Source organism: Sorex araneus, chromosome X (genome assembly GCF_027595985.1).
Source record: "Sorex araneus isolate mSorAra2 chromosome X, mSorAra2.pri, whole genome shotgun sequence".
Classification (NCBI taxonomy): Eukaryota; Metazoa; Chordata; class Mammalia; order Eulipotyphla; family Soricidae; genus Sorex; species Sorex araneus.
Genome location: NC_073313.1, coordinates 157,915,457 through 157,928,952, shown reverse-complemented (window position 1 = coordinate 157,928,952; position 13,496 = coordinate 157,915,457). Strand labels below are relative to the sequence as shown.

General features: G+C 54.3%; 1 protein-coding gene across 2 annotated transcripts in view; it reads left to right on the top strand.

Annotated features, from left to right (window-relative positions):
- Positions 1–13,496, top strand: part of PASK (PAS domain containing serine/threonine kinase) — a 26,163-nt gene extending 12,667 nt beyond the window's left edge. Inside the window, exons 11-18 of one of the 2 annotated variants that reach the window (XM_055122097.1) lie at positions 406–584; positions 760–927; positions 9,721–9,846; positions 9,935–10,069; positions 10,335–10,534; positions 12,111–12,244; positions 12,881–13,027; positions 13,276–13,496. In XM_055122097.1, the coding sequence (XP_054978072.1) occupies positions 406–584; positions 760–927; positions 9,721–9,846; positions 9,935–10,069; positions 10,335–10,534; positions 12,111–12,244; positions 12,881–13,027; positions 13,276–13,376 (1,190 nt within the window). In that variant the 3' untranslated portion in view covers positions 13,377–13,496. The other variant, XM_055122098.1, reaches the window with a different exon arrangement.

Below are 13,496 nucleotides of genomic sequence, written 5' to 3'. Positions count from 1 at the left end.
GCTCCCTGAATCCCCCCCCAGCTGCTCCCTGACTCCCCCCACAGCTGCTCCCTGATTCCCCCCCAGCTGCTCCCTGGTGCCCCCCCAGCTGCTCCCTGACTCTCCCCCCAGCTGCTCCCTGACTCCCCCCCCAGCTGCTCCCTGACGCCCCCCCAGCTGCTCCCTGACTCCCCCCCAGCTGCTCCCTGACTCCCCCCCAGCTGCTCCCTGACCCCTCCTCCGTCCAGCTGCTCCCTGACGCCCCCCCAGCTGCTCCCTGACGCCCCCCCCCCAGCTGCTCCCTGACGCTCACTGTCCAGCTGCTCCCTGGCGTCCCCACTCCAGACGGTGCCTGGCGCCCCCCCCCCCCACCGCGGCTGGGTGTGCTGGAGGGTGTGCAGCCCTCAGGACCGCCTGCCCCCCCAGGTGTGCAGATTGAAGTGCGGCGGGTGGAGCTTCGCGGTGCTGCCACCCTCTTCTGCTGCTGGCTGGTGAAGGGTCTGCTGCAGGGGCGCCTTGACTCGGCCACCCACACCCGCCTGCTGCTGGCCAACCTGCCCAGCTCCTCCCACGAGGACGAGCTGCCCGGGGCCGGCCTGGGCGAGGTGGGTCCCGCCGTGCGTGTGGGAGTGGCGGGGGGTTCCTGTGCTGGGGCGGTCAGCCTGCAGGCTGAGCGCTGCCGTACCAGCGGGCCCGCCAAGGAGACGGTCGCAGGCAGCCCGGGCTGCCAGGAGCTCGTGGCCCTACTTGCTGGCCCCCGGGCCGCCCCTGCCCTCGCAGGCGCTGAAGACCACGCCGTGGTTCGAGGAGCCCCCCAGGGCTGCGGAGCTGGAGTGCCTGGCGGCCTGTGAGGGGCCGTATGCCCTCAAGTACAGCACCCTGAGTCCCCTGGGCAGCGGCGCTTTCGGCTTCGTGTGGACGGCGATGGACAGGACAGAGAACAGGGAGGTGCGTGCTCGGCATGTGGCAGCTGCCGGGGGCTGGCACCTCCCCTCCGTGTCACTCGGAGGCCCTAGGATGGCCATCCGCACCTGCTCCGCCCCCAAAGGTGCTCCTCGCTGTGTCGGGATGTCATCTCCAGCTACCCAGCACTGGGTGTTTCAGGGGTCTGGCTAGTGGCCACTGGCCTCCCAGCTCTGGCCTTGCACGGGACAGGCCTTTCTGACCTGCATCGGCTCCTTCCCGTCCCCCCTGCTGTGTCCTCACGGGTCCCCTCTCTCTTGCTTCTTGCTGCCCTGGGCTGTGTCCACGTGCGCATGGGCGCTGGCAGGAACAGACAGCCTGGGTGTCCATGGCCCTTGCTGGCACTGCACTTGCCCGTGAGGCCTCGAAGCCTGTGATCAAGTGGACGACACATCACCTATCTTCTGTTTTTGATTTAATCAAATCACTGCAAATTATAGAGTTGTTCAGCATTAAGTTTTAGGCATGTAATGTTCCAGCAGTAATCCCTTCACTCACGTCGATTCTCCTCCACCGACATCCTGGGTTTCTCTAGTGTCTCCCTCGGCTGACTTACCCCCCACCCTCGCCCCAGTGCCGAGCTTCCTCCTGCTCCTTATTTATATTGACATTGCGCATTTGTATTCCCTTATGGAGTTTTCTTTTTTCTCCCGGTTTTATTACATTTTTATAAAGTAGTTCACAATAATTTATTACATTCAGTATTCCAACATCAGTCCCACCACCATAACACCTTCCTATCACCATTATTTTGAATTTCCCCACCACCACCCAAGCCTGTCTTGAAAGCAGGTCCTAAATAATTTATAATGTATGGCTTGTTATGAATATTGTGCTAAAAATGATCCCAAAAAGTTTCCTCAAATGGGGGCTAGAGTGATAGCACAGCGGGTAGGGCGTTTGCCTTGCATGCAGCCGACCCGGATTCGATTCCCAGCATCCCATATGGTCACCTGAACACAGCTAGGGGTAATTCCTGAGTGCAGGAATTGTGCACAGGTGACCCCTGTGCATGGCCGGGTGTGACCCAAAAAGAAAAAAAGTTTCCTCAAAGGAAAATGTGTGAAGTTTGATTGCACCCTAGAGCCATTAAGCCTGGCGATGCTCAGGGGTTACTCCTGGCTCTGCACTCAGGAATTACTCCTGGCGGTGCTCAGGGGACCATATGGGATACTGGAGATTGAACCCGGGTTGGCCATGTACAAGCTGAGTACCCTTCCTGCTGTGTTATCTCTCAACACCTTTTTTTTAATTAATTAATTTTTTTTTTTTAGTGAGTCACGGTGAGGGTACAGTTACAGAGTCATACCTTTTTGTGCTTGTTTTTCCCTCATGCAATGGAATATTTATTCCCTTAACTACCTCATTGCCATACCTTTCTACTTTTATCAAGGACAGTTTCTGTAGGCAGTTTTCTTCGTAGCTTTAGTTATAGGGGATAACCAAAGTCTTCTATTGTTCAGTATAAATGAGTTTTATTAAGACAACGTTATTCACAAAGTTGGTTATAGTAGAGTTTTAAGCATGCAATGACCTCTTCCATATTTTGTTATTTTGTGCCACACCCAGTGATGCTCAGGGGTTACTCCTGGCAGTTCCGGGAACCATATAGAATACTGGGTATTGGATTGCATTGGCTGCATACAAGGCAAACACCCTACCCACTGTACTATCACTACAGCCCTTGTTTTTAAGGGGAAAAATTTAACCTTTCTCTCTGTCTTTCTGTCTCTGCTTCTCTCTCTCTCTCTCTCTCTCTCTCTCTGCAAACTTTATTTTATGGTATTGTGTTTTGAGCTACAGAGCTTTGGAACACACCTGGCAGTCCTTGAGGGTGCCCTCCCTGTACTTGAGGGTCATTCCTGGCAGTGCTTAAGGGACTATGCATTGCTGGGCCTTCAATTAATTTGCTAGAATATATCCTACTATTAACCAATAAATGACCACCGCATAGTTAACTGAACAGTCTAGGTCTTCCACATGAAAGCATACTTTCTCTCAGGCCCTGGGCTGAATTTTTTTTTTTTTTTTTTTTGCTTTTTGAGTCACACCCAGCGATGCTCAGGGGTTACTCCTGGCTTTGCACTCAGGAATTACTCCTGGCAGTGCTTGGGGGACCATATGGGATGCTGGGGATCGAACCCGGGTCGGCCGCGTGCAAGGCAAACGCCCTACCTGCTGTGCTATCGCTCTGGCCCCCTGGGCTGAATTTTTTTTTTTTTTTTTTTTGCTTTTTGGGTCACACCTGGCGATGCACAGGGGTTACTCCTGGCTCCGCACTCAGGAATTACCCCTGGCCATGCTCAGGGGACCATATGGGATGCTGGGACTCGAACCCGGGTCAGCTGCGTGCAAGGCAAACGCCCTACCCACTGTGCTATCTCTCCAGCCCCTGGGCTGAATTTTTTAAATTAAGAGTTGCAATTGATTTTATTTTTTTGTTTTTTTGGGTTTTTTTTTGGTTTTTGGGTCACACCTGGCGATGCACAGGGGTTACTCCTGGCTCTGCACTCAGGAATTACTCCTGGCGGTGCTCAGGGGACCATATGGAATGCTGGGATTTGAACCTGGGTCGGCCGCGTGCAAGGCAAACGCCCTACCCGCTATGCTATCACTCCAGCCCCCGCAATTGATTTTAAACAAATTAATTTAAATTGGGGCTGGAGCAATAGCACAGCGGTTGGGCATTCACCTTTCATGCGGCCAACCCGAATTCGATTCCTCCGCCCCTCTCGGAGAGCCCGGCAAGCTTCCGAGAGTGCCGAGCCCGCGCGGCAGAGCCTAGCAAGCTACCGGTGCATATTGGATATGCCAAAAACAGTAACAGTAAGTCTCTTAGTGAGAGACGTTACTGGTGCCCGCTCAAATAGTGGCAGTGACAGTGAGTCACAGTGAGGGTACAGTTACAGATTCACACCTTTTCGTGCTTGTTTTTCCCTCATGCAATGTTCAAGAGCCCATCCCTCCACCAGTGTCCATTCTCCACCACCAATGAACCCAGTGTCCCTCCCACCCCCCCATCTCATCCCCCACCCCACCCCGCCTCTGTGGCAGGGCATTCCAATTTGTTCTCTCTATCTCCTTTTGGTTGTTGTGGTTTGCAACAGGGGTATTGAGTGACCATCGTGTTCAGTCTCTAGTCTACTTTCAGCACGCATCTCCCTCCCCGCGCAGGATCTCCAATCACATTTTACTTGGTGTTCCCCTCTCTATCTGGGATGACTTTCTCCCAGCATGTGAGGCCAGCTTCCAAGCTATGGAGCCAACCTCCTGGTATTATATACTACTATTCTTGGGTATTAGTCTCCTACTCTGTTATTTTATATTCCACAGATGAGTGCAATCTTTCTATATCTGTCCCTCTCTTTCTGACTCATTTCACTTAGCATGATACTTTCCATGTTGATCCACTTATATGCAAAGTTCATGACTTCATCTTTTCTAACAGCTGCATAGTATTCCATTGTATAGATATACCAAAGTTTCTTTAACCAGTCATCTGTTCTCGGGCACTCAGGTTTTTTCCAGATTCTGGCTATTATAAACAGTGCTGCGATGAACATATAAGTGCAGATGTCATTTCGACTATACTTTTTTGTTTCTCCAGGATATATTCCCAGAAGTGGTATTGCTAGGTCAAATGGAAGCTCAATTTCTAATTTTTTGAGAATCGTCCATATTGTTTTCCAAAGGGGCTGGACCAGTCGGCATTCCCACCAGCAGTGTAGGAGGGTCTCTTTCTCTCCACATCCTCTCCAACAGCGGTTGCTTTTGTTCTTTTGGATGTGTGCTAGTCTCTGTGGTGTGAGGTAGTATCTCATGGTTGTTTTGATCTGCATCTCTCTCATGATTAGTGATGTAGAGCATTTTTTCATGTGCCTTTTGGCCATTCGTATCTCTTTCTTGGAAAAGTTTCTGTTCATTTCTTCGGCCCATTTTCTGATGGGGTTGGATGTTTTCTTCTTGTAGAGTTCAACCGGTGCTTTGTATACTCTTGATATCAATCCTTTATCGGATGGGTATTGGGTGAATATCCTTTCCCATTCTGTAGACTGTCTTTGTATTCTCTCAGCACCTTGTTTTGGTTTGCATCACCCTGGTGATGAGTGATGCAGAGCACTTCTTTATATGCCTGTTGGCCGTTTATGTTTTTCTTTTTAATTTAAAAAAATTTAAAAATTTTTTTTTTGTTTTTGCTTTTTGGGTCACACCTGGCAATGCACAGGGGTTACTCCTGGCTCTGCACTCAGGAATCACCCCTGGCCATGCTCAGGGGACCATATGGGATGCTGGGATTTGAACCCGGGTCGGCCGCGTGCAAGGCAAACGCCCTACCCGCTGTGCTATCTCTCCAGCCCCTAAAAAAATTTAAATTTTTTAATGTAGGAGTACTACTATTTATTCAGTCACTGATTAAGCATGAATTCCACATTACTTTTTTTTTTTTTTTTTTGCTTTTTGGGTCACACCCAGCGATGCTCAGTGGTCACTCCTGGCTCTGTACTCAGGAAGTACCCCTGGCCGTGCTCAGGGGACCATATGGGATGCTGGGAATCGAATCTGGGTCGGCTGCATGCAAGGCAAATGCCCTACCCGCTGTGCTATCACTCCAGTCCCCCCCCCCATTACTTTTTTTAAAAAATTTTTTTAATTGAATATCTGTGAGAGTGACCATTACAAAGCTGTTCATAATTTGGGTTCAGTCATACAGTGATCCAGCACCCACCTCTCCACCAGTGTACATTTCCCACCACCAGTGTTCCCGTTTCCCTCCCACCATCCCCCAATATCTTACCCCCAGCCCCAACCTGCCTCCATGGGAGGCACTTTCCTTCTTGCTCTCTCTCTCTCCTTTGCCTTTTGTGCATTATGGTTTGTGATACAGGTATTAAGAGGTCATCGTGTTTGTTCAGGGCATTCAGTATTTTTATTGAGACAGTAAGGCTGGAGTAGCTTTTTAACTGGGTGGCAGCTTTGGGGTTTGGATGAACTGGTGAGGCTTCTGGAAGTACAGGGAGGTGGGGGGAGGTAGCTCATCCTGACCACGAGAAAGCCTAGAGATTTCAGTCACAAAATCTTTACATCAGAATTTTCAGCAGATTATATATATTTTGGTGATGTCCATCCTGAGATGGTGGAGTTAGACTTGGGCTGAGGCAGTGATTTTGGATTGTGGAAGCAAGTGGCTTCCGGGGCTTTTGCTTGGATGGGCACCAGGCAGGCTGACTTGCCCTCCTCCAATTTACCCTGGTCTGTTCAGCCATGCATGGGTCAGAGATTAACTGCAGCTTTTGATCTCTTTTGAGATGTATTTATGGGTCTCTGAAATAAGGCCGGTAAATGAACTTGTGTAGCTGAGCTGGAGGTGGCTTGTGGGCATGGCTCCCACATACGTAACTTTTGACCGTTTAATTTCTTGGGAAACTTGGTCCCAAGTTGTTGGGGTCCGGCCAAAGGCCCAGTGGCAATGCTGTTTCGGGAAGCCTGATAGGCTGCTGATGCACTCTCCCCGCGGGTACAGGTTGACCTGCTGGTGGCACCATACTCCCGGCCTTTTGTGTTTCTTTGGGGGAAGTCTCTGCCGATCTCCTCTCCCCGTTTTTTGATGGAATTGGATGTTTTCTCCCTCTGGAGTTCTCCCGGAGCTTTACATATCATGGCTGTAAAGTCCTGGGCTGAAGCGCCACGCCAGCACTTCCCTGCAGTGTTTCCTTGGCGTGTGAGTGTTTGAGCCCCATCTATGAGCTCTGTTAAGGCTGGTCCTGGTGCCAGGCTGCTCCTTGTGTGCTGCTGGCCTCCCTTTGTGGTGTTCGCACGGGGATTTCTATGCTCTCTGTCCGGTTGAGGTGGGAGTGGCTGAGCTGTGGAGCCAGAGCGTGGGCCCAGCGTGCTGCCCACCGAGCTCCCCAGCTGACCTGGCTCTCCCTAGCCAGAGCCAACAGGGATCACTCATCAGCTCTCTGCCTTCTTCTCTGTCTGTTCTGAGTGAGTCTGGGGGTTTCTAGCTTGTGGTACATATGTGGGTGCTGGCACTGGGTAAGGCATTTGCTCCCTTGCTGGGCTTCGGGTGTCTCAGTCTCATCTGAGTTGCTCGGTCCTCACAGGACACTGTATGGACCAGCCTGTAGGACCCCCAGTGTGTCCTCGCCTGGTGGGCGGGTCTTCTCCCTCCCCTTCATCTCTCAGCTGGAGGCACATGCATTGTGTTGATCTTTCCCTCCTAGGAGCCAGACTTTGGTTTCCTCAGTTCTCCACAGTGGTGGTCTGCTTCAGGGTTACAGCCTGTCCTTAGAGCTACTGCGTTCCTAGACTGATCTTCCTTCCTTTCCTTTCCTTCCTTCCTTCCTTCCTTCCTTCCTTCCTTCCTTCCTTCCTTCCTTCCTTCCTTCCTTCCTTCCTTCCTTCCTTCCTGCAAACAACTGCTCTGCCACCGAGTCACATCTCTGACCCTTTGCTTTTTCCTAATGGAACACATTTAAAAAAAAAAACCTTTTCTCTCGGAGGCTGTAGCGATAGCACAGCAAGTAGGGCATTTGCCTTGCACGCGGCTGACCCAGGTTTGATTCCCAGCATCCCATATGGTCCCCTGAGCACCGCCAGGGGTGATTCCTGAGTACAGAGCCAAGAGTAACCCCTGTGCATCGCCGGGTGTGACCCAAAAAGAAAAAAAACACCCTTTTCTCTTTTCTGACATATGCATTTGATGTTTTAAACATCTTTCCCCCCTTGGTGTTCCCTGATTGCCACTAATAGGTTTCTGTTTATATTTTATTTTTGCTTTTGCTTTTTTTTTTTGTTTTTGGACCACACCTGGCAGTGCTGGGGGTTGGCTCTATGCTCAGGGATCACCCCTAGCAGACTTGGGGACCATATGGGATGCCAAGTATCAATCCCTTGTTGGTCACGTGCAAGGCACGTGTCCTACCTGCCGTACTGTCACTCTGGCCCTTTCTTGTTTCACTGTCTCTCTGTGTTACTGAGAAGTAAGGCATTTCATTTCTAAGTATGTGCCCAGGCACTACATATGGTCCCTGAGTACTACCAGGGGTCACACCTGAGCACAAAGCCAGGATCTCCCCTGCACTGTGCAGGGTGTGGCCCCAAGCCCCATGCCCCTCCAAAAAAAAGGTAGTAGATTGCAACTTCTTTAGGTGGAGTTTTTTGGTTTTTTTTTTTCCTTATTGGGTCACATCCGGCGATCCACAGGAGTCACTCCTGGCTCTGCATTGCATTCAGGAATTACCCCAGGCAGTGCTCAGGAGACCATATGGGATGCTGGGAGTCAAACCCGGGTTGGCTGCATGCAAGGCAAACACCCTACCCGCTGTGCTATTGCTCCAGTCCCAAAATTTAAAATTTTGAGGGATTCCAGTTTACCTACTCTTTTGTCATTTGTGCTTTGGTGTTTTTCTCTCTGTAGCAGCAGGGTTTCAAGAGTTTTGTTCCCATTATTACTGGTTTTGGTTTTTGTATTCAGTGGCTCAGAGCCCCTTGTTTTGGGTTTGCTTGTGTGTGGTGTGAGGCAGGGCTCTAGCTTCATTCTTTCTAAGAAACCGATTGCAGCTAATGTAGATGTTGACAGGGGAGCTGCATTCCCAACCTTGGTCACAGTTACTGCCTCGCTTGCTTCCTTCTTCTGTGAGTGGGTGTCCAGTGGCCCCTGCTATTGTTCTTTATCCAATGATGGTGTCAGGCAGCCTTATCGATAATCAGTTGATGTGAACTCAGTGGCCATGCACGCCTTTATTGTGTGAGTACTTTGCTTCAGTTCCCAGCACCACAAATAATACTGGGGGTGTGGTGAGGTTCATGGGATGACAGCGTGAAGGGTGCCTTGCAGGCATGGAGCCTGAGCCTAAGCATCCTGGTGTGGCCTCACAGACCAAGCGTCACTGGGCCTGAGTACTAAATGGTCAGGCTGTACAGCCAGAAATGCTTCTAGAGCCCTGAACACTGCTTGGGAGGGTGCACACCGGAGGGAAGGGCCACCGATGCCTTGGTGGTAGAGCACATGCTTTGTACCCGTAAGATTCTGGTTCAATTCCTGGCACTGTAGGAGAAAACCAGAATTGGTTATTGAAGAATGGTTTGTTCCTGCACTTCAAGTCTGTCTCACGGATCTGTTTGGCCCTCTAAGGCCCACACTGTCTGGTGCTGTGGCTTTGCAGTAAGTTCTGGAACTGGAGGTCTGCAGCCCACACTCTCAAACGGGTTATCAACATTGGAGCATGCTTCTGTTTCCTGCATCTGATAGCTCCCATCTCTTGGGTCTGTGTGTGCACGTGCTCCCATCTCATGGGTCTGTGTAAACACATGCTCCCATCTCCTGGGTCTATGTGTGCAGTGTTCCTATCTCCTGGCTCCATGTACACGTGCTCTCATCTCCTGGGTCCACGTGTGCATGTGTTCCCATCTTCTGGGTCCGTGTGTGCACGTGCTCCTGTCTCGTGGTTCCGTGTACCTGTACATGTGCTCCCATCTCCTGGGTCTGTGTGCAAGTGTTCCCATCTCCTGGCTCCATGTACACGTGCTCTCATCTCCTGGGTCCATGTGTGCACGTGTTCCCATCTCCTGGGTCCGTGTGTGCATGTGCTCCTGTCTCGTGGTTCCGTGTACCTGTACACGTGCTCCCATCTCCGGGTCTGTGTGTGCACACCTGGGTTTGAGGTTTTGCATCCCTGGTTGGGGCAGGTGAACAGGAAGGTTTGTGCGCCATGGCTGTGAGTCTAGGCCCCTGTGTAGTGTAGGCTGGGTCCCGCAGCTCTGCCATCCTTGCAGGTGGTGGTGAAGTTCATCAAGAAGGAGAAGGTGCTGGAGGACTGCTGGGTGGAGGACCCCACGCTCGGGAGAGTCACCTTGGAGATCGCAATTCTGTCCAGGCTGCAGCACCCCAACATAATCCAGGTGGGAGGCCGCGTGCTCGTTGCCCACACTGCTCCCCGGCACGTGGCGTCAGCAGGCGCAGCAGAGAGGCCCTGGCTCCCTCTTCCAGGTGCTGGATGTTTTCGAGAACCAGGGCTTCTTCCAGCTAGTCATGGAGAAGCACGGCTCTGGCCTCGACCTGTTTGCCTTTATTGATCAGCACCCCAACCTGGATGAGCCTCTGGCAAGTTACATCTTCCGACAGGTGAGAGTGGTCAGCTGCGTGCAGGCCTGTGGGTCTGGAACCTGAGCCCTGTGTCAGGAAACGGTCCTGGGGTTGAGCGGGCCTGTGAGGGGTGCAAACCAGGTGCCTGGGGTTGTGCTGGGTCTTGCTGGTGCCTCCAGCCTGGCCCCAGTATCCGTTTGCGCGGCAGCTGCACAGCCTGGTACCACCGTGTCCTGAGCCGAATAGCGCAGGGTTTTGTACTTCTCTGTGCCCTGACTGGGCGGCTACTCTTGGTGGCCTTTAGCTGGTGGCAGCTGTGTGCTACCTGCGCTCTCAGAACATCCTCCACCGTGACATCAAGGACGAGAATATCGTCATCGCAGAGGACTTTACCATCAAGCTCATCGACTTCGGCTCTGCCGCCTACTTGGAAAAGGACAAGCTCTTCTACACCTTCTGCGGGACCATCGAGTACTGCGCCCCCGAGGTGCTCATGGGAAACCCGTATGTAGTGCGCATGTGGCCTCTCGCTTGGCTTGGTGGGGCAGGGTGGGTCACTCAGGGCCTTCATCACCAGGTCTAGGGGAAAGACAGTGTCTGGAGAAGAAGCAGTGGCCGACCTGCAAGTGAAACTGGGTGAGGGGTAGGCCTGGGCACAGATGTGTGTCCCCACCTTTGCCATCTCAGGGGGTTCATGTGGCAGTCAGCCTGGCAAGTGCAAGCCTCCAGGTCTGATCGCTGGTTTCCCAGGAGTGGCCCCCATAGTGGTGAAGGGAAGGAACGTGGGCTGGGGAAGTAGCTTTGATCCCAGGGAGTCCCTAGGCACTGTTGGGAGTGGCCCCCAAAGTGGGAGTAGACCCCCAGTAGGCCTAACACAAAGTTAAGGAGAGGCTGAGAGACGAGGCAGTGAAGCTGAGGTGGGTGGCAAGGAGCTGTCTGTTGGCACTGGTCAGTGTCTGGACCCCACTTGAGACAATCTTGTTGCTGCGGAGCCACCACTGGAGATGGAGCGTGCCGGACTTCCATTTGGGGTCCCAGTGTCTCTCTCTCTGCAGGGATGCCGCTGCACAGGGCCCTCTGCCCACTTCCAGGCCCAGGTGCCAGGGGCTGCCAGCTGTGGGGGCCGTGTGGGACCATTCTTGGCCCAGCTGCTGTGCCTTAAATGCCTGTGACCAGGATGTCCGGGTCCAGATCACGCGAGTTCCTCTGTCATAGTTGACATCTGGGGGAAAGTGGGCAGAGGGTGGTGGGAAGCTCTGTCCTATGACCCCTGCCTGCTCCACGTGCCCGCAAGGGGCTCTTGGACCTGGCTGGGGCAGCCCCAAGGGCTTGCTGGGGCTCTGCTGTCCCCAGGTGCTTCCAGGTGGCTCAGGGGAGCCCCTGCTCCCTCCTTGCTTGCCCAGACCCTGGCTGCCAGGCTTGGGGTGGCACCTGCTCCTCTAGCTCAGTCTCGCCCACTGGGCTATTTTCTGTCGTGGTTGTCTCCAGCCCCAGCCCTGGATTCATGACGTTGGGTCTCTCACACTAGGCTGCCTCACTGATTAGCATGCTGCTCCCATGTGCTGTCAGGGCGGTGCCTGGCTAGTGGGCCTGGTGGTGGCCCTGTGGTTCCTCCCAGTGGGTCCCCCCACCCCCCCACATGTGACCTACTCCCTCTGCATCTCCCCCTGCATCTGGCCTGTTCCCCGCTTCTCCCCCTGCACGTGATCTGCTCCCCCTTTGCAGGTGCTCTCCCCGCCTTTGCCTCTTCCAGTGCTGACTGGTGTCACCTCGCCCCAACTCCCTCACCCTCCCTCACCCTCTTAGCTCTGGATTGCCCAAGACTCTAGCCCCTCAGGCCCTGCTCTGCTCTCTGCCTCCCCCTACTCTGACACCCCTTCCAAATCTCTGCTCTACCCTCTTGAGCTGGCTGCACTCCCATCACTGCTGTGGCCCTGAGCTACCATGTCTCTGGCTGCCTGGGTGCCAGGTTTTTCTCTTCTTCTGGCACCCCAGTGTGACCAGACCTCGTGGGATGTCTGGACAGGGGGCATGGAGAGTCTCACTGGCTCGCTCGGTGACAGCTCCCGCCTCCCGGCAGTTACAGGGGACCTGAGCTGGAGATGTGGACACTGGGCGTCACACTGTACACGCTGGTCTTTGAGGAGAACCCTTTCTGTGAGCTGGAGGAGACTGTGGAAGCGGTGCTGAACCCCCCGTATGTTGTGTCAGAAGGTGAGCCCCTCAGTGCCCCCTTTTCCTTTCTCCGTCTGCACCGTGGCATGAACGTGAGAGCGTTGGGGGCTCTAGTTTTCTGGGTGTTCCTTTGGCCCACAAGCCCCTTCTGAGCCTGGCTCCCAGTCTCATCCTCCAGGGGCTCGCTAGGAAGTCTGGGGTTTCTGTCATACCCCGACAGCAACCCAAGAGCTGGCCTGGTAGGGTGGGAAAGGATTGGCTTAGTTTGGGGCCCCCTAGGGACCTGGTGCAGGCCTACTCGGTGACACAATGGGTAGGGCTGTGAGGGGGCAAGTCTGGCTTGGGCTGTCCCCAAAGCCTGCAACTGGGCATGAACGAGAGGCTTCTCGGCCCAGGGGTGTGTTGCGGGGAGGGCGGGGTGCTCTTGGCTTTCTCACAAGGCCTGGACTGAGAGCCCAGGGTCACATCTAGCCTTGATCACCTTTCAGCATCGGGGTTGCCCCCAGAAGATTCGGGGCACAAGGCTGGCATCCGGGCCCCCCAGAAGCCTGATGTGCTTCTTGGTTTGGGCTCCCTCCTGGGGGACCTGCCTGGAACCCCTGCCTGAGCCCCGGAGAGGCACCGTGGCGGGGCACAGCTTTCCCACTTCGGGCCCACGGGTGTCTGTGTCCCCAGAGCTCATGAGTGTGGTCTCAGGCCTGCTGCAGCCGCAGCCCGAGCAGCGCACCACCCTGGAGAAGCTGTGGGATGACCCATGGGTCACGCAGCCCGTGAGTCCTGCTGACTACACCTGGGACGAGGTGTGTTGTCACCGCAAGCCAGGTGCGGGCACCGTGTGTGTGGGGGTGGGGAGTGTGGGGGGTGGAGGGGAGCCCTGTCCGTGCCTGTTGCTGGGTCTAGGGCCACTCCGTACCTGAGGTTCATGCTTGACTGGTTGTGAGGAGGTGGGAGGCACCCCCAGAAGGGCACAGGGTGGCGGGAACGGCTGGTGGGGGTGGCGTCAGACCTGGAAGATACCCCTCCTTCCGGGGGTGGGTGCCACAGTGGCCTGACGCAGCTCTGCCCCCCAGGAAGCGGCGTGCTTTCCCCAGCTGGCCTGGACACCAAGGGCAGGAGCCCCAGCGAGGCGGCTCGGGCTCCGGAGCTGCGCCCTGCCCCCAACCCCCACTGACCCTGCCACTGCTGCTCTTCCCGCTCCTGGGAAACTCCCGCTTCCAGACACAGGGTGCGCGCAGGCCCGGCACACGGAGGCCAGCGCCTCACCCGGCAGCATCGGGCCGACCGTCGTGAC